The sequence below is a fragment of the Natrix helvetica genome (genome assembly GCF_964273705.1).
Source record: "Natrix helvetica genome assembly, chromosome: Z".
Lineage (NCBI taxonomy): Eukaryota > Metazoa > Chordata > Lepidosauria > Squamata > Natricidae > Natrix > Natrix helvetica.
In genome coordinates, this window is record NC_138554.1 from 49,042,277 (window position 1) to 49,063,985 (window position 21,709).

The 21,709-nt window shown below is 36.4% G+C and overlaps 1 protein-coding gene across 2 annotated transcripts in view; it reads left to right on the forward strand.

The window, feature by feature from the left end:
• IKZF3 (IKAROS family zinc finger 3) overlaps window positions 1-21,709 on the forward strand; it is a 48,022-nt gene that overhangs the window by 2,029 nt on the left and 24,284 nt on the right. The window contains exons 2-6 of one of the 2 annotated variants that reach the window (XM_081933891.1): window positions 4,912-4,965; window positions 5,301-5,414; window positions 17,361-17,624; window positions 18,059-18,226; window positions 20,311-20,427. In XM_081933891.1, the coding sequence (XP_081790017.1) occupies window positions 4,912-4,965; window positions 5,301-5,414; window positions 17,361-17,624; window positions 18,059-18,226; window positions 20,311-20,427 (717 nt within the window). The remainder of the gene's footprint in view (window positions 1-4,911; window positions 4,966-5,300; window positions 5,415-17,360; window positions 17,625-18,058; window positions 18,227-20,310; window positions 20,428-21,709) is intronic. The other variant, XM_081933892.1, reaches the window with a different exon arrangement.

The window sequence follows — 21,709 nt, forward strand, 5'->3', positions numbered from 1 at the left end:
ACAATAATATATTATGCCCTAAGATTAGATCCATTCTTATTTTCCTGAGAAAAGAGCAATTAAAATCCTGGGACAATGCAAAGTTAAAATATTCTACTTTACAAATGTGAATAACAAAAACATCACCTACTACCCCATTCTTAATTTTAAAAAGCTATTTTTTAAAAAATAAATAAAACACGTTGGGAATGGTAGCATGAAGTAGGAGGTGTACTTAATAGTATCATTAGTGGGGGATTTCCAGATTCTAGATCTCATTTCTTTTGGTTCTCCAAACCTAGTTGCTTTCTTAACCCTATGAATGAGGAGTTAACATCCACAGGTCTGTTCTTGTCATAGAGGTTTTCTTGGCCTCTGCAGACTGGGGAAGGTTTAGGTGTATGATTTGCCCCTTTGTCATTTTAAATACTGTTCTGGCCTTTCAATTATTCTTCAGAGACTGCATTTCCTAAGTCTTCAACAAAGATGAAATATTTCATCAGCCTTTTTCTGACTGGGTTCCTGTCATTAGCCGCCCAAGGATATCCAGATGATTATCATTGAAAGATTTGGCTATTTCATATGTAAAGCTAATTTATAGTTTTTGAAGGTATGTCCCAGGTCTTAAAGGTGGAAACAAAGATTTAGTTGACATTGGAAATACGTTTGCAAAGGAAAGGTCCACGTTATTGGTGAATGCATGCCTTCTATGGACATCTACACATGAACTATGGATTGTTAAAATATTATCTTGGACAACCTACAAATCTGAGGACTAAGTGTTTTTTCTTCATATCAAATGAATTAACAGATATTAGTAAAAACCCTAAATGATGTCCTTTTGTTTGCTTATTTCTTGGGCAAGTCATTCAATTATTTTTTCTTATTGGGAATAAATCTTACTATGACCTCTCCCTGAAGTTTATGTCTGTTTCTCCCCCCCCCCTTCTTTTCTTTTTGTCCCAGAGAAAGTTTGAGGTCACCAGGCCTTATTTAAAAACTCTGTGAGTGAAAGTTGCTAGCGCTGACAGTTTTCAGCCTTCATTTTAGTTCTCTCTTCAACTCTCTATAATTTAAACCTTCAGAAGTGAGTGGATGGAGCAGCTATGCATACTGATCATTGAGTACATACATCCGAAAACCATTGACCTAAAATTCAGGGCGGTTTTTCCTTTCCTTTCTATGAAAACTCTCTTCCAATACGTCCTCTCTCAATACAATCTTAACTGTTAGATAACTGAGTTTGTTACATGTGCTTAAGCTGGAGCTGTTATTTAATAAGTACAATCACTTTCATTTTTGATATCAAACATTATTAGCTTTTTTCCTCTTTACTTGTAAAAAAAAAGGTGGTCAATTTGCAAGCACTCCTTGCTTCAGACATCCAGGGCATATTGTTGAAGTAGAATAGAATAGAATAGAATTCTTTATTGGCCAAGTGTGAATGGACACACAAGAAATTTGTCCTTGGTGCATATGCACCAAAGGGTCTGCACCTGCTGTTTATTTATTCTGCAAGAATGTACAATTTAAGGAGGTAATCCTTTCAAACATCAACATAGTGGGAAAGTATATAAATATTTTTTTTAAAGTATATGAAAAAATGAAAGCTGTGTATTGTTTTGGTGACAATGGATCAACATGTTCTTAAACTTGATGATCATTAGCTAAATTCTGCAAGTATCAAAGAAAAGGAGAAAAATAAATAAAAAGTAGTTTTGCTTAATTTCAGAAAAGATTCAGGTTCTCCTTGAAAGTGTTGTTTTGAAACTCCTTATTTTCTCACATGGGATGAGAGCCTCTCAATGCATAACAATTATGAGAAAAAAGAAACTACTACATGTTTAGAGATATTCCTCTTCTTTTTTGTTACGATCCACACTTTTTTCAATAGTGCTTCAGCAAATAGATTCTCTGGGTTTTTCACTCAAGTAAAGCTGATGGCATCTATCTATAGTTTACATGTGAGAAACAACTATTGAGGAAGGTAGCGACAAGTGGCTATCAACTTCTGACTTATAGCTCAAGAACTAATTGGCTTTACTTGACCTTCCAGTTTCAACCTTTATGTAAAAAGAATTTTTCAAATGCATTTCTGTGATTGTTATTTGGCAAATATTGTGTGTCCTGGTGTACATAACCCATTTTAAGTGATATGGAGAGGAACAAAAGTACTATCATTGTGATATTTTTTCTCGAATTCCACAGTATTAGGTACCTATTTTTTAAGTGATATCTGATAAATACAGATTTTAAAAATAATCTTGAAACAGGAACAATTAAAATGTTATAGTTTAAGCTACAGTCCATTTTTCTCACAAGTGGTGAAGAGAGTGTGAGGCAAGAAATTGGATTAAATTCCTTCACTCAACCTATTTCATGTTAATCATGTATTCCTAATTCTGTAACTCCCCTACCCCCACCCAAAAGCACTTGGTTTTCTTAGGGAAATAAAAGCAGTGTTTTGATAATGGTTTGGAAAGGTCTTTATTTATCAAAGTTTGTATACTCAGAGCTTGCAGAGGCCCCGTGTATGTTCCATAAACCTTGGTGGTAATGCAAGGGAAGCGGTTAACACTTTCCTGCTGCTTCAAATGAACTAAATTTCTCAGTTATGTAACAGCCAGGAGCAAGATTTTAAGATTTTTCAGATTCCTTGATAAGGTGATAAAAAGTGGAGTGAAAGGAAGAAATTAACTTAAAAAGGGAGACTGTAATATTACCTTTAAAAGAGGAAAATTTGATCTTCATCAAAGGCAGTTGATCAGTTTTGCAATGAACAGACCAGTCACGCAAGGAAAAGAGCCTGTTAAAAACACCAGGCCATGTTACTGGCCTATGTCATGGATGGGAATTGGCTGAGCAGTTGAGGAGCACTGGATGGAGTAAAAGCCTTTTCTTTCATGCCTGGGTTGGATTCGGGATTAGGATGGAAATCATGCACCTTTAACAAATTAACAGAGTTGGTAGGTCTTCTAAACCAACCCCCTGCCCAAGTAGGAGACCCTACCACATTTTTTTACAGATGGTAGTCGAGTCCCTTCTAGAACGCTTCCAGTGACGAAGCTCCCACAACCTCCGAAGGCAAGCTGTTCCATTGGTTGATTGTTCTCACCAGGGGTGGGTTCCTGCCAGTTCTAACCTCTTCTATAGAAGACGTTCCACAAATCTACCATGCTGTTTAGAACTGGTTCCGGCTCCCTCCCCCCACCCATCTGCACCACACTTGCCCCGCCCACCAATCACCCTACCCGCCTCTAAGAGTCCTATCTAAACCTTAAAGTCTTAAAACTGTCAAGTTTGAACATCCCTGGGTTTTTTTTCTAAAGGGTTGGGGTGAAAGGGTCTTGTAATTTGACAGCTTTAAGACTTGCATACATCAATGCCAGAGTTCCTGAGCCAACATGACTGGAGGAGGAATTCTGGGAGTTGAAGTCCACAAGTCTTAAAGCTGTCAAGTTTGAACACCCCTGGGGTTTTTTTTCTAAAAGGTGCAAGAGTCTTGTAACTTGACAGCTTTAAGACTTCATGCTTCAAATGCCAATTTCTGAGCCAACATTTTGGTTGCTAAGCAAGGGCATTGTTAAGTGAGTTTCACCACATTTTACAAGTTGGCCACGCCCACCAAGTCACATGACTGCCAAGCCACTCCCACCCAGTCACATGGCTGGCAAGCCACTCCCACAAAGCAGGCCACACCTACAGAAGAGGTTCTAAAAAAAATTGAAACCCACCACTGGTTCTCACTCTCAGAAAAATTCCCCTTATTTCTAGGTTGAATCTCTCCTTGATCAGTTGCCATCTATTATTCCTTGTCTGGCTTTCAGGTGCTTTGGAAAATAACTTGATCCCCTCCTCTCTGTGGCAGCCCCTCAAATATTGGAACACTGCTATGATGTCTCCCCTGATGTTTCTCTTCACTAGACTAGCCATGCCCAGTCCTGCAACTGTTCTTTATATGTTTTAGCCTTCAGTCCCTTAATCATCTTGGTTGCCCTTCTCTGCATTTTGTCTTGAATCTCAACATCTCTTTTGTAGTGTGGTGACCAAAACTGGATGCAGTTTTTAAATTGTAAATACCTGCTTGGTATTCTGCTCTATTTCTTTAGAACATGGCTGCCTAGTTTTGTAATACATTTATTTTCATATTAAATTGATATTCCATTATTAATGTTGTGTGCTTATTTTTACCAAGTGCAATGTTGGAGTGCAATACAATTACTATTGTTGTTTCAACATGTAGCAAACCAGTTCTAATATATATGAAAAACTTTCTCTTTCTAATGAGTCTAAACTTCTGCCTCAGGATTCTGCCTTGAGGTACCACTGGATAGAAATCAGGGTGTTTAAACCTCTCAGAGGGCATTCATTTCCATTCCTACCTTTTTTTTTCGTAAAAAGAAAAAAGTGGCAATTGAATAATTTGCCCCAAAACTTCAATATGATCTTGTACTGAGGTGCATATGTGGCATGGGGGTACAGATTGTCCAATCCTGTCCTAAGTAAATTTCAGGGACATTCACAGAGGAGATCAAAGAAGTCACAATATAGCCATAACCATGCAATAAAAATGTAAACCTGCACTAGGCTCAGCTTGCAAAGACATTCATTAAACATTGCATCAGAATCTATCCAGAAATTACATGCATTGCTTTAGGAGTAAATTTTTTGTCTTCTCTTCTGATAATTTATTTGCCCTTGGAAGTCTGGGGATATATTTAGTTATTACATGAATTCCACTGCATTTATTAGACATTGTATAGATTTCTTTCAGAGCTGTCACTTTGGAAAAGTGTTCTAACGTGAAAGATCAGTTTTCAAAATAAGAACACAGTTCTGAGCCCTTATAATCTGTACCCGCTTGCATTACAGAAGTGATACAGTACAGAGTTTACAAAGACTGATTTCTTTCTTTGTGTTTGCCTGTTGTAGATTCACCAGCTGGCTTGGACCTCAGCCGTTGTCAAGAACAGACAGAACATGCAGGTTTGGGCCATTAAATTCTCCTCATTTCCTTCCTTAAAAAAGCTTCTTACCTACTTGTGACAGGGCCCTTTTGGATAGTGGTACAAACCAGCAACAACCTTACCTATGGGATGCTTTTATTATATTATTATATATTACATTTTATTATATATAAACAAACTTATTTATCTTCCTACCTTACTGCTAAATCTATGCCATATTATCCAATACTCAAAGCATGCTGTACCTAAAGAATAGCCTAATTAGGTCTCAAACCTCATTAAAATTCCTGCTACGGTGATTCGTCATCTTCCTCATCATTTGTCTTTGTTTTCTTTTCATTAAAACTGTATCAGGTTTACGAGATATTTTGAATGATGGGGATCCTAACTCATATCATGAAACAGAAAACATGCAGAACAGTGAATATGAGAAAGAATATAATTCGACTAATGGAAGAGAGAGAGAAGGTAAAGTAGAAGTTGTAAAACTAAAATTCATAATTTGGTAAAGAGAATGTGGCATAAATACACACACACATGCATACACACACACACACATTAATTAAATAAATAAAATACCAGAATTCTATTGTTTGTACAGTAGTTCCCAACTTATGACCACTATTGAGCCAGCATTTCTGTTGTTAAGTGATATATCTGTTAAGTGACATTTGCCTCATTTTACAACCTTTCTTGCCACAGTTGATAACTGAATCACCGCAACTGATAAGTTAGTAACATGGTTGTGAAGTTAATCTGGCTTCCCTATTGATTTTGCTTGTCAAAAGATTGTAAAAAGGGAATCACATGACCTTGGGACACAGCAACAGTCATAAGTATGAGTCAGTTGCCAAGCAAGTGAAGTTTGATCGCATGATCAGGCGGATGCTACAAAGGTCATAAGTGTGAAAAATGGTCCTGTCACTTCTTCAGTGTCATTGTAACTTTGTACCGTCAATAAATGAACTCTTGTAAGTCGAGGACTACCTGTAATAGCATAATTATGAAGACACCAATACAGCAATGTCTTCCATAACCTGAATGGGTTTGCTGGGCTTTGAAGGCACATAGAACAGCGTTTGTGGGAGATTGGGGATGGGAGTGAGGATTAAGAAGATCCTGTGGAGTAACAGACACAGGACAAAGATTGGTTGATGGGAGGCAGGAACTGCACGGGTGGCAAAAGCAGGAGATGGTCAAATCTTGACTTCTCGGTTGCAGTCTAACTTGTTCTTGCAAAATTGCCATTAACTGCAGCTTTAGATTGAAATGGGTAGTGATAGCCTGAATTCTAACAGAGAAAAAAGCCATCTCCAGGTAGAAAATTTACAAGTTTGGAAGGATTCATAGCAGAGGTGGTATTCTGCCCGTTCACCTGGGCTCGGGTGAACCGGTAGTGGTGGCGGCAGGAGGCTCCGCCCACATGCCCAGACGTCATCATGGATGCCCTGTGCATGTGCAGAAGATTCTGCACATGCACAGAAGCACTGCACGCACGTTCCCGGTTCCGAATCAGTAGCAAAGGTAAGAGGATTTAATGCCTGATTCAGAGGGCAAATGGACTCAATTTTTTTTAACCAACATAATTTAGCTCGGAAACGTTGCCTTTATCTCTTATAGAGTTAGCAGAACAGTAACTGTCTATGCATCAAAAAAAAGTGATAAGCAACAAAGGAGATAAAAAGGAAAAGGTCATGAACTTCCTCTTTATTTCCCTGCACTGCAGAGCCTTCAAAGTTTAAGTCAAAAAAAGGGGGGGGGAGGGAGGGAGAAGAACTAATTTTATGTGTTTAATATATTCTATTTTGCACATCTCACACTGAAGAGAAGTAGCCTATTCAAACAAAAAGAAGAAGACAGCTAGGTGTGAACTTATCATGCTTCTGGCATTTTTAATGCTTCTTTTCCAGAGAAGACAAATTCCTAGCTACTACTACTGATTTCTCCCTACTCCATTATAACCACTTAAACACCACTTAAAGGTGTCCAACAGTTCTCTGTTCCACACTGCTGTTGCATGTTTGTATAACATATGAAACATATCATGGCTTATAATGTGTCTTGGTTATATAACATTAAATGGCAATACCTGGCTTCTTACAATATGTCAAAGCACACACACTACTAAAATTTAGCTTTGTCTTGCTTAGCATGTTGTGCGTACTAAGGGTGATCATTTTCAAATATATATGTTTCCAAATACCACTGATGGTCTCTCCCTCATTACAACCATATTTGTTTTGTTTACTTTTCAAGACTTAGTAGCCATTTAATCAAAATTGATTCTGGAAGTCCCAAAGTTCACATTCCCTTCCCCTCTAGCCCTTTGTTTGGTCTGGACAACCAAACTTCAAGAATCTAGGAAGACTAGCAAAAATATGTCATGTTTGCAAAGATGATATGTTTTTGCTACTTTTCCTAGACTCTTGAAGTCTAGGTTTTACTTTACTTTACTTTATTGTCATTGTACGCATATACACAGTTTACACATACAACAAAATTCACATAACACCCAGAGACCAGGCCCAACATAACAATCCCCAAACATACCCCCATGAGTTTTCACATATCCAAGGTTTTCCATAACACTATTGTTCATAGACAACCAGTCGGTTTAAACTTAATTTTGTGTTGCTAATTAAAAAAAAAATTGGCCAGAGTCTTCTGAAACCCCTTTAGCAGTGCATATGGTGAAGAATGAAAAATAAAAACAGAAAAGGGATTGTCATCGCTATTGTTGGCACTGTTCAATACAGATTTTCAACAAAGCCATTTCTGGCATGCTGCCCATTCAGTACTATACCTCCAATAAAATGCTGTCCTTAGAAAAGTGCTGCCCATCCATCATGGAGTAAGAGATTTTGTTTTGTCTTTCTCAAGCAAATAAACTTCCTACATGCACAATTCTCTTTCAGTTTTCAGCATGATCATTCTACATTCGAAATAAGTGAATAGCAGAGTTGGAAGTTTTGATTGTCACTATTAAGTCTTGAAAAGTAAATAAAATAAATACGGTTGTAATGGGGAAGAGACCATTAGTGATAATTGGAACGGGCCTTAGACATCTATTATTCCAAGCAGGAAACACCGTACCATTTCAGGCATTTGTTGTCCAATCTCTTCTTTAAAAGTCCTAATCCTTTGCACAGAAGTTGCAACTGAGAATATTGTATGCAAATCCTCCTCATATTAACACCTGCTTGTATAAATAGACCACGTTTGTGCTCTGCTGACAGATAAGTAGCATCTTGTATGAGTCTGTAGAGAGTCTCAGTCATCCAGGTCATGGTTGTCCCAAGGGTGCTTTTTTTTCAGGAGGCAACTGAACTTTCTTGTTTTTCCTTTTGAAGACGTATCGCTTCTTATCCAAAAAGCTTCTTCAGCTCTGACAGCCTCTTCCATTCCCCACTATCCTGTCAGAGCTGAAGAAGCTTCTTGGATGAGAAGCAAAACATCTTCAAAAGGAAAAACAAGAATGTCCAGTTGCCCCCTGAAAAAAAAAGCATCTTTGGGATTAGCATATTGTATCTTCTACAGATAGACAGAGAAATAAGGACAGCTCCCTGTTTGTGTGAACTCCATGCCCAAAAGTAAGAGATTCATGGAGATATTTTGCCTGTGCATATAAATACATTTCTTTCTGCAACATTACTGCACCACTTGCTCCCTCTCAGCAATGAGTGACATTGAAACCATGCCAAAGTTTTTGTCAAGGAGTATTGCAAGCATTATTTGATATTACATAGCACTCCCACAGACCTTTGAAGGAAGCATGGTGATAAGATAAAGAAAGCCTGGGCATCTGAAAATGCTTTTTTTTTTTTAAGAAAAAAAGATAGAGAAAGTTATGTGGAAGAGATAAAAACAATGGGCACAGAAGTCACTTATTCTCATAAAGAAAAATGACAATTTTTATGTGTTCATTTAAAAAGGTCAAAATACCACTGCGGAAGTTTCAAATAACTTCTTTAAAGACATGTTTTTTCTACGTGGGAATTTGAAATCATAGATTTGGTGCATGCAAAAAAGGAAAAATAACTGCAGCGTAAATGTTCCTACTTCAGGCTTTTAAATTAACTGGTGTGGTGATGGTGGTGTTTTATGGGCAGGAAAGAGGAGCAGAGAAGGTGGGAAAATCAGCCCAAAGTACACTTAGGCTTGTAGCTGAGGTTCCAGCCACCCTTGTCTTAGAAGACGTGTGGTTGTGCTAGGAAAGGAAATGCCGTGTTTTTCTAGTCAGAAAATTAGATCTTGTGTACCATCCTGCTGAGTTAGAAAGTGGGGTGCAACTGAAAAATATTAACAAAATGTTTATTTTTAAATGAAAGTAGGGTGCAGGTGTGGGGTGATGTAGCAAACTCAGCTGATACTTTTCTGCAGAGGTTCAGTTAGCAAGCAATTATAGAAATTATAGAAAGAATTAAAAATCTGAAAAAGTTGATGGAACCTGACTCACTACAATGGCATGGCCTTCCTTTGATTGTGGCCGTGATTTGAAACTCATAGTCAGATTTTATCATTTCTTTTTCCCTAATTTTCATAAAATATAATTCTATAGCTAAGAAATAAATAAAGTGCTTCTCTTTTCAGTATACATAGCGCAAGCCCGGTGCAAGTCTTCCTTTCTAAAGATATTTAATTGTTAAGCATATGTTTAGCCATAAGAGAGGGATAGATATATAGACACAGGACCAGGGACAACATACAATGTTACATACAGAGAGCAGCACACATAAATGAAGAAACATGATTCAAAAACCATATATATGAGCATGTAACTATTTGATTTAACACAACTCTCCTTCCATAAGTAAATTAGAGGTAGTTTTCATTTAATGACCATAATTGAGTCTGGAATATTGATTGGAAATCATTGCATTTGTTAAACAAGTCTCTACATGACCTGATGCAATTTTATGATTGTTTTTACAACAGTTGTAAGGTGATTGTTAAGCAAATCACATGGTCATTAAGTGACTCACATGATCATTAAGCGAATCCATTCTCCTAAATTGAATTTTTTACATAAAACCAGCAAAATGTGTCGTAAAGTATGGTAATGATTGGCGGGATTGTGGCATCCCATAAAGGTAAACAAAGCCATGAAGATAAACTAAATATCTGACCTGAAATAATAATAATAATAATAATAATAATAATAATAATAATAATAATAATAATAATAATAATAATAATAATAATAATATTGAATTTATTAGCCGCTCCCTTTCCAGGCAGGACTCGGGGCGGCGTACACTAGAACATATAAAACATAACACGTGTGTACAAACACATAAACATACATATATACAAAGACATACATGCACGGAGGAGGTAATAAATTACAACATTTAGACAATTAAAACCATTAACATACCCCAATAATAAAAACCCAAATATACAATAAAAATTTAAAATTTAAAAAGACAGTCAGGAGGAATACGAAAAAATTACGGTTGAGCCAGGCCAGATAATTGAAAGAGAAAGAAAGAAACCCAAAATCCCGTTCACTATTCAGGAATTCATTATGAAACTATATCTAGAATGGGCTCTTTGAAATAGGAAAATAACAATATCAACCACCATCAATACAATATTTAGTTATGCTTCCTGAGATAAAGTTGCTTCAAATACCTGGATGCCTTCTACATTGGAAGCACAAGTTCCAGTATTTAAAAACCTTAATAGTATTCCATGTCTTTGTTTCAGAAGAATGCCCCTCCTGTCCCCTCCCCTCCCCTTCCCTTCTTAGAGGTGAACCAATTTGCACTCTGCATTCATGCTTGGTAGGGAATTCAGAAAGTTTTGTTGCTATTTTTAGCTTGTGAAATTTCCACCAGGTGTTTACTGTCTGTTTGAGTTCATTGAGGCATCACCCCAAAACTGAATTATTTAAATGAAAAAACAAGACAAGTTCAAAACGAATCCCTTCCTATCTTAGTGTTTCAGTGACCTGAAAAGGAGAACCCCCCCCCCAAAAAAAAACAAAATCCAAACTCAGATCCACAAGGCCTAGGTCACTCCCTTTCATGAAATAAAAAATGATATTTCTGAATTTCTTTCCACTTTACCAAAACCATAGTGTAAATGAGTGAAGTTCAGAATGACAGATATTAAGAGTGAAATGGTGTAAAAGAAATCATGGATAAATTTCTCCTTCCTCTGAACTATCCCCAGAAGCCAAACTGCAAGCTAACAATTTTCTAAGTTAGCTTTTATGTCTATAAATTATTCAGACAAACAAGACATTGAGATCAACATCGATATTCTTTCTCCATTCTTTTGTGACCAGTTTTTCTCAATGATAAATGCTAAAAGGAACACATTCTTCAAGTTTCTCTGATGTTGATAGACATTTTCCATCAGGACCATTCATCTTTTTAAATAGATTTTGTGATAAGAGATGGATTTTTCTAATTCAGCTTTCTCCCCTCCCCCAGCTTGCTTTGAAGGATCAGAGTTAGTGTCTAATTTTAGGTCAAAGTCCAGTCATTTACATTTGCCCCTGTGACTGCATGTGACTTCATTTCTTCCTCTTCATTTCTCCCTTTGTTTATATACACAGTAAGATTCAGCCATTTTTTTTTTTGGTGAATTGTACAATTTAAGACCATTTTTGGCTCTTTAATGTAGGTTGGGAAAGCCTTTCTAACAACAATTTAGTGAAATATTTTAAATCTGCAAAAAATTTTGAGGAATGAAGAATGCAGAGAAATTTGTCATTGCAGAATGTAAAGGTGGAAATTACTTCAGTTATCCGGTCCATCCCTCAGTTAATACAGGATTCACTAGATCATCTGTTTGTAGACCTCCAGAGAAAGAGAATCAGCATTATCCACCAGCCGATAAGTTATTTAGTCCTGAAGATCCTCTTGTATGTGACTTAAGGGTTTTTGTTTTGTTTTGTTTTGTTGTTAGATGGGTAAGTAGGTGAAACAGCCATTATACTGTTTCAACTGTCACATTAGCTATTCTGACAGTTAGTGAAAAACCAATGGGCCAGGAAAACTAACCAGTTAAAAACTCTAATGTTGAAGAAATAGTAATAATTATTTTGCTTACTTTGTAATATGAATCATCCTGATTCGTACTTAATAAAACAGCACAAAGTAGATATCTTTTCATTTTTGCACTTCTCTGTGTTTTATGATAGTTTGATACAACATAAAAATGAGTACAAAAGTATATTAATTAAGAGAAAGAACAAAGAAAAAAATAGATCTAATTACTTAACTAAATTAAAACCTCTCTTTTGCTTTCATCTATCTGTCTGTCTGTCCGTCCATCCATCCATCCATCCATCCATCCATCCATCCATCCATCCATCCAACCATCCATCCATATATATGATAAAACAAAAAAAGGGTGGGGATATATTTTCATGCCTCCTTTAAAAAAAAACACCTAAAATTGTAAATTTGCAGAAATCAGATGGATTGAAGTTGTGAGTGAAAGGCTGTAGAAAGTGGCAGACAGATTTGTCTTTCCCCACAAATGTATTGCTACCCTTGTCTGCTTCCTAATGAAATTGATGCTGCATTTGTGAGTTATGTAAATAAAAAAATGTTTCTGACATTAAAATCTGACATTAATCCTGAGTTCTGAAAGAGTAAGAAAGTGAATCAGGCAGGAATAACTGTATAACTGAGTAAAGAACTGCTTTTTATGACACTTTGGAGATCCTTCTCTACAGTTTCAAAAGCCTTAAAACTCTGTGGTTAAGAGGACCTGTCTTACTTGCAATACTCAAAAGAATTTAAATAATTTCTATGCTGTTCAATGGAAATGTCAGTTTAGGTAAAAAGTGTGATAATTTAAGGACTACCTCCAGAAGCATGTATTGAGATAAATCCTTGTGTTAGCCTACCCAATAGATTCTCAATTAGCACTCCAAACATCCTTCACATAGATTGTTAGAGGGCCACCTCAAGCAACTCCATCATGGATTTCTGGGAATGGCCTCAAAGAATCTCAATGTGCTTATATTGTAATGTGGATCCATCCTAAATATTAAATATTTATCACTTTTGCCTAGAGGCAATGTCATTTAATTTGTTACAGCTACGTCAGAGGTTTGATGGGTGTTTGTGTGTTATGGACTGCAATGATGTTTTGCTGCATCAAACTCTTAAAACTAATTGACTGCTGTTGACACATTTGTAGGACATTTTAAATAGGATATTTAGGAAAGGATAGCCCACTCACTACTATTATATACCTCATATATTGATGGAGGTGGGTTATATGCCAAGCAAATCATCTACAAGCGTGAGGTGTCTTTATCTTGGAATTGTTATAACAAATCAGGTGTGACATTAATTTGTCCCATTATGATGACTGAATTCCTGGTATCTGGGTATATCCTTAATGAAGCATAAAAAGAAAATTATAAGTGTTTACAACTTGTAAGGTGTTTCATTTGTAATCTTTGGCCCCTGCTTACTAGTTTGGGTAAAATAAGGCTTCTAATGACATGAGAACAAGCTTTCCTTTTCAAATGAACAAAAGAAAATATTGCTAGGTATGAACAAAATGGTTGAATTTAGTGTGATTTCAGACTCTCAGAAATATTACTTCACTAAATAAATAATGTTCATCTGACATATCTTCAGAAACTGACTACTTTTTCTAATCTACAATGTACTGATTTCCACTCCCTTACAACAATACTGTGATGATTGCTGGGATAGATAGGCAAAATAAATTTGTGTTTTCAAAGCAAGATTTAATTTTTCAGAAGTTGAATTTAGCTTCTAGAATGTTTCTTTTCTTTCATATTATATTGGCTGTCCTGTGAAACCCATTTCACAATATGGATAACGAATCTAGCTCAGGAGACTCATCTTGTTTTATCCCAACTGTATTTTATTTTGAAGTTTCAAGAAGGTTCTGAAAAAACGTTTTAGTTATATATGAGGTGAAGTGACAGAGAAAGCTATTTTTTTCCCTCAGAGAGTAATTTTGTATGTAAGAGAAGAAATAATAGAATAAGAATATAGGTAAGAATTGATAGGGTTTTTAAAAGGGCACCCAACAGCTCCTTCTTCGTTATCAATATAAATAGGATAATTACAGAGTAGCATCCTGAAATTTCAGTAGTAGTTATTGTCAGCTAAATATATACAGAATGGCAAACTAAACTACAACATCCTCTATAGGTTTGGTCAGATGTTTTACTGAATTCAGTGAGATGTACTGAGACTTATTTGGAGACCATGCAATACATTTTCAGCTCAACTATATAAATTCTGACCTTTCCAGTTTTCATCAACGGGAACAATACTGGAAGTTTTTAAGAAGAGATTAGACAACCACTTGTTTGAATTTGTATAGTTAACTAAAGTACAGGGTTTCCTGCCTGAGCAGGGGGTTGGACTAGAAGAACTCCAGGTCCCATCCAACTCTGTTATTCATCTATTGATGATATTTTGCAGTTTTCAGTAGGCTGTAAAAAAGCCACTATATTGTCATAGCTATTAGTTAAGGCATTGGACAGTATTGGGAGGATTCTGGTTTCGGTCTATCCTCAGCTCTGGAAATTCCAAGGTGATTTTGCTCCCCCCACTCTTTCAGGTAAATCAATTAGAGGAGGGTTGAGATGAGGGGGGAAAAGGAGGAAATAGCATTGATTACCATGATAGCAAAGTAAAGTAAAAGCAAAGTAAAAAAATCTAATAAATTGTAATGGATTAAATGTGGTGGTATTTAAGGAAAGCTTCCAGATCGGACTTTTTTTTTTTAAAAAAAATCAAGCATACTGCCATGAGTATGTTTTTTATCCTCTAGAAGTAAACTATCAGTCAAAGCAAGATTATTCTCATTGCTGCCTATCTTTTGCTGACCAGACTATTTATTTATTTATTTATTTATCCAATTTATTCACTATCCATCTTAGCACAGGGTAACTCTTACAATATTATTTGAATTGTGTTGCTTGTGATTAAACAGTTATTTTCTCAGTTTTGGTTTTCTGCCAGCCAGCATATGTTTTCCATTGACTTTTTAAACAAAGTGCATTGAAAAGTTCAAGGTTTTCTTTGTGGGGAGCTTTCCACAGCTGGAGCATGGTAAAAAAAAATCAGGAGGAAGATTCAGGTGCATCCTTTCAGTTTCCTACCAGAAGTTATCAAAGGCTGAGTTGCTTATACAAAAGCAGATGGTTTAGAAGAAAGGCGAACAGCAGATATTTTTTACCATGGAGGAACCTCAAAAAATAAAAATACCAGAATGGGTTACTGTATATACCCAGTGAAGTTCCCAGAAAAAAAATTAAGAAACTCCCCAAATAGAGGACTGGTTTTCTTTTGTGCAACAACAACCAAAAAGTCCTGACTTTTGGGAAAAGTGGTATTTTTTATGTGAAAGAATTGGCACGAATTGTAGAATCTGATTGTTTTCAGAATTCAGCACTGAGAAGTATATAAACACCTTTGCAGGCAAGGTTAATAAATAAAACAACATGAGTTCTCTAAAAGACATTACCCTTTTCTGAGTCCCTCTTTTTCTTGCAAAACTTCTCCTTAGTACTGAACTGCAAAAAATGGAAGGCTTCTTTTTCTGCTTAAACTGGTTACACCCCACTGCCACAGCACTCCTTCGCAGTCTTACCTGAGAAAGTTCTTCAGCAACACTTCTTCTCACTTAGAATCTGCAGTACAAAGGTTGTGAGAAACATTATCGTTAGTATCCTCTTAGGATGGTTGAAACAGTAAGGCAGGTTCACAGCTATCATTTTAAGACTTGTAGAATATTTTGGGGGGATTTTCACATACCATTATTAATCGAGTAATAGAATACATTTTAGCAATGCTTCTGAAAGATCTTAAATAAGATGTTATTTATGTGCTACCTCATGGTGTTTCTGAAAACACAGAATATTCAACTTTTTTCCCTTGAATTGGGATATATCAGCTTCTTTCAATAAGTTTTCACAATCCATGTGGACAGTTCTAAGTCAACAACTGCAGTTGTATTGCTTATCCCTCCCATTCTTCAATATCCTGTTATCTAATACAGGGATCTCCAACTTTAAGACCTGTTGGTCTTCAACTCCCAGAATTCCTCAGCCAGCCATATCTTAAAGTTGTCAAGTTGGAGAACTTTAATACCTGGATTTTCTAATGTCTAGGCATAGTACATACCTTCTATCCTCTCACTCCACACCACCCAATTCACCAGACACATGTTGGCATGGTTGATTGATTGATTTCTTGGTTTATGGTCCAGTAAATAATGGTATGGTCATAGGAAAAGGACATACAGCATTGCTGAAATATCATCATTACAATTTAGATTGCAACATAAGTCCTGATGACTGGAAACATTTTGTATATGTACAGTATATTTATAATTAATCCTCCCTCATATCACTTCCCTTCAAACTGTATAGAATTTACTGATGTGTACGTATTCATAAAAAGATGAAGTATGTTGGTGAAGATTATGAACAATACCTCTTTGGGGGGGGGCACTATTATTCATGAGTTGAAAGAGAATGAATGTTGATTGGCAGACAGTTCTTTCCAAATACAAACCTAACAAACCTAAACTGAAAATATAATCATATCCAAACTATTTTAGTGACTTGCCACAAATGCACCCAACGTAGTGGCCACCATGTCTTTAAAAAAGGAACTCTTCATGGAAGTTAGCATTTGAGCTAATATTACTCTTCCAAGTTCCAACCTATTCTGAATGCAGCAAATCTGCTTTGTAATATAGGTGATGTGAAGAGGAATGAGTACTCAGAATGCAGTCCTGTTACTTGAAATCCATTATCACAATGGTTATGCTGGAGATAGGCAGTTTTTTGGAAACTGAAAAAAAACATCCCCTTCATTCAGAATCAATTTGCTACATTTATATTTGCTAAATGGCATGTCAGTCTGTATTGCTGAGCTATGAATATATGGAAGGAGAATAACATCTGCAGTTAAGGTTCATTAAACAAGTTAAATGAATGTTTTCTAAATCAGAACATAAAAGAACATTTTTTGTATCAAACTGAATGTTCAGTTTAAAGTTCTATTCAGTTTTGACATCAGAATTGAGAGAGCTAATTAAATGTACTGGATAAGGCATCAGGCTAGAAATGGGAAGATGCTAAGTCTAGCTTAAGCACAAAGCTAGCTGACTGACTTTGGACCAGTCAGTTTCTCTCAGCCCTAGGAAGAAGGTAACCTCTCTCCTCTCCTCCCCTGGAAAATATTGGATGTAATGGTAGGATTTTATTGATCTACAGTAAATTTCATTGTGCATATGACTGATTACTTTATCAAAAAAGCTGAAAAATATGGAGGAAAGAAATAAGAAAATATAAAAAATACTATTCAACAACAGTAATAATAATAATGTTCTTTCTGTGATGTTTTATATTTATGTTTTATTTTGGGACCATGTTGATGTTATTTCCAGAAGACAGCATGTTTAAGATGAAATGTGACTATGATGACAAACAAGATGGAATTATGAAGTCTGAGCCAGTAGAAATTGGGGAAGAACCCAGAATCCTTTATAACTACAGGCCGGAATATGGAGACTATGACAGCATGGAACTGGAGAGGCATTCTGAACCATATGACCTTGTCAAATCAAATACAGCAAAACTGAAGTGTGACATTTGTGGATTGGGCTGTGTCAGCCTCAACGTTCTGGTGGTTCACAAACGCAGCCATACTGGTAAATATCATTCATTCAGAAGAAATTTGAAAATATTTGATCTGAGGCTGTTCTAGTAGCCACTGCAATGCACTAAGTTGGGCAGATCCCAGGTAGTGATCAAGCAAGGTAGAGTGGCACAACTTAGGTGCATGCATAATATGTATGTATGTTGGGGAGGAGATGTTGTTACTCTTACACATTCTGAAAGGAAATTGTTTTGGTAAAGAAAGCTACTGATTGGGAACTGGGGGAAACTGCAATATAATCAGAAACAGAGATTTCCCCCTTCTCAACCAACCCTTAATTCAATTAAGCCTTCTACTAGCTCAGGCTAGTAGAAAGCTTAATGGAATAAATAAACCCCTGGTTCTTATGGCAGAATAATTTGAATTTATCTTTAGCTAAGACTGCAATGTTCTAATAATCACTTCACTACTCATATTGTTTTTAAGGTGAGCGCCCTTTCCATTGCAATCAGTGTGGAGCCTCATTTACTCAGAAGGGAAATCTTCTCCGCCATGTTAAACTTCACACTGGGGAAAAGCCATTCAAATGTCACCTTTGTAGCTATGCTTGTCAAAGAAGAGATGCACTCACAGGTCACTTAAGGACACATTCTGGTAAGTGTTTATTTCTCTTAAAATTGATTGACTTAGTTCCTTTATTTCTGTTTTTATCAGCTATATTTCAATTCTTTATTATTATTACTATCTGTTTTAAAACCATAAATGAAAAAGTAAGTCTTTAATCTAATCTTAGATTAGATTAAATAGATTAAATTACTACTCATCAGTAATATATATATATATATATATATATATATATATATATATATATATATATATATATATATATATATATATATATATATATATATATATATCCGATTTCATGTTAGCTCCATCCAATTCCTGCATAATTTTGCAATTTTCATCTATAAATTTCATCTATTTTTTTCTTTTGTTATTGGAGATAACTTTCCCTTGCCATGTTTGTGTCTCTCTCTCTGTGGGTGTATTCTGCAATTCTATATATGTATTTCTTTACTTCTCAGATTAAAACATGGATCAGAAAATTGTGTTATTTGAGATAATATATTCCTCCATATAGAACTGCAGGTCCACATTGTAAATTGAGAAGTGGAAATTAGTTGAGTTTCCTTAACAATGATCAATTCTCCTTCATATTAACCATGAAAAATAATTTTACAAGTACAGCCTTTATAAGAATCCATTAATTACATCAGATTGATCAATGTGATAAAACCAATCCAATTTTATTGTTGTCACAAGTAAGGAACAACAATTCTGAGGAAATGGACAGTTAAGAAATAGGAAATATACTGTAAATAAATAACCAGTATAAATGATCTGGGGAGAGAAGACTTTATTTTATATTAAGAGCTAAGAAATAAAGAATTACAAAAAACAAACAAACACTAGTCAATACCCCAAATAAAGGTTGAGAATACTGGTGGCACTTCTTCACTGTACTGTTTCTTTCTTTTCAAATTCTCAGAGGTAGTCTAAAGATAATTTGTTATTATTTTCAGAATTTGTGCCTTGCAATACTAAAAAGAAGTGAAAATCAGAACAATAGTTTGTGCTGCAACAGCTCCTCTAGCTACTGAAGTCTTGGCAGCCCTTTCCCATGAGGAAGAAAGGGAGGGAGGGAGGGAGAGTGGGAGACGAAGGAAGGAAGGAAGGAAGGAAGGAAGGAATATCAATAGCCCCTCTCACTGTTAGTTTATCCAAAATGGAGGCAAGGACAAAATAATCGAATGCTCTTCACTTTATGTCTGGACAGCTGAGATGTAGCTGCGAAGGGGGTCATCCTGGCATCTCCCTAATAGGACCTAAAGTTCAGGAACCATGAGGAGGTATTAAGCAAGAGGTCTCATTAGCATGGAAATGGAGCTGCAGTGCATCCAAAATTAAAGGAAAGCAAATCTCTAGCTTTGCAGCAGTTTCCAGTACATCGCTGATGAATCATATATTGTATAAATGAGCTGAGGTTTCCACTGCTGACAGCAAGGAAATACGAAGGTTCAGACAGAGCCAACTTCTTCAAGTCAAAATGAGGTCTTGTGTGTCATGATGTCATTGTACAAATGTTGTCAATTAAGTAATTGCCTATGATATCATTTCTCTCTCTCACACACACCCAATTCCTCCACAGACATTCATAAGACCATGGCTTTTTTTAAAAAAAGATTAAAATACCTTTCTTGTGCAGCATTATCCAGAGAAAAGCAAAAAAGCTTCTTCCTTCTTTTAATCAGATATATTTAGCTCATCAGTTTAGGGCATCTTTCACTATTTCAGTCTCAAGGCTGTTGGTTATTTAACCTGGCAGGACTGCTCTGGGGATTAACAGGTCATGAACTGAAGTACTTGATATGTTAAGATGATATAATATTTATTACATAACATCTATAAATGTAAAAACATTGTGTTTTTACTTGTTTTTATCTATCAGTTCACCTCCTCCTTGTATATGTCGTATATATGTCTTGGTATATGTTTTGTTATATGTATGTCGATATATTTATTTCCTATGTTTTGTTGTACGCCGCCCCGAGTCCTTCGGGAGAGGGTGCGGCTAAGAAATAAATATTTATTATTATTATTATTATTATTATTATTATTATTATTATTATTATTATTATTATTATTATTATTATAAATCAAATACTCATTTCTAGTGGAGAAACCATTCAAGTGTGAATTCTGTGGACGGAGTTATAAGCAGAGAAGTTCATTAGAGGAACACAAAGAAAGATGTCGGACATACCTGCAGAATGCTAGCCTCAGTGAAGCTGGTGAGCAGTTGGGAATTCTTAATTGCTGTGTTTAAACAGTCTTTTTGGGAATCTTATTTTCCTTTTGCTGTAAGGAAGAGTGATGGAACTATGTGATTAAATGAATATACCATATTTTTCAGAATATAAGACGCACCGGAGTATAAGACGCACCAAGATTTTGAAAAGACAAATTAAAAAAAAAGTTTTTGCACTCTGCAGACCTCCCAAAAACAGCCCGGGTTGTTTTTTTTTTGCCAAAATGGGGCTTTAAAAAAGGGGGGGCATGAATAACCTTTAGGCGGCTTGTAGAGTGCTCCTGGGGAGTGAGGGCCCCCCAAAATGAGCAAAAACGGGCCTGTTTTTTTTGTCAAAAAAGGGCATGCATAGACATTAGGAGGCTTATAGCGTGCTCCTGGGGGCTGGGGGGAGACAAAATTGAACAAAAAATGGCCTTTTTTTGCTCATTTCTGCCCTCCCCAGCCCCCAGGAGCACTCTGGAAGCCTCCTAAAGGCTATGCACAGCCATCTTGGTGAAGGGGGCGGGATTTCGGGAGGCCAAAAATGCTGTATTCAGTGTATAAGACACACCCAGATTTTCAGCCTTGTTTTGGGGGGAAAAGGTGCATTTTATAATCCAAAAAATAAGGTAGTATGGGAATTTAAATATCATAGAGGTGGTCCTCATTTAATGATCACAGTCAACTCAGCAATACTGTCCTTAATAATGTGGCTGTTAAGTAAACTATCGTGTCACTGCAATGGAGTGCAAATCTCACTTCTGCCATAGTTATTAAATCAATCACCAAAAGTCATTAAGCGAGGCATCCAGTGATGTGCAGTCAGGGGAGGCAGGGGAGGCACAGCCTCATCACTGTCATCATGAAAAGAAAAAAAATGTAAAAGGAAAAAGGCGAGAGCTGAGGTCAGGCTGAGCTAGTTGCTGCCTCATCGTGGATGACTCTGCTTAACTGTTTAAAAAGCCTCTTAAAAGCGCCCTCTATTATGAGGCAGGAGAACTGCATGCCTCATCTAATCTGACTTTAGGCATTTTATGATCACTCGAGTAGAGTTAAGCAAGGGTTAAAAGTCTAAAAATTGCTGACGTAGATGAGGCACGCAGTTCTCCTGCCTCATAGTAGAGGGCGCTCGTTTGGGCGGGACTTCTTCAGAGGACCCGAGGCAAGAGCAGAGTTGAAATCCTCTCTGAAACAGCTGAAAAAGGTACGTGTGGGTTGGAGGTAGGGGGAGGAATTCAAACTTCATCCTCCTGGTGCGGGGCTTTGGGCAAAGGCTGGAGGGA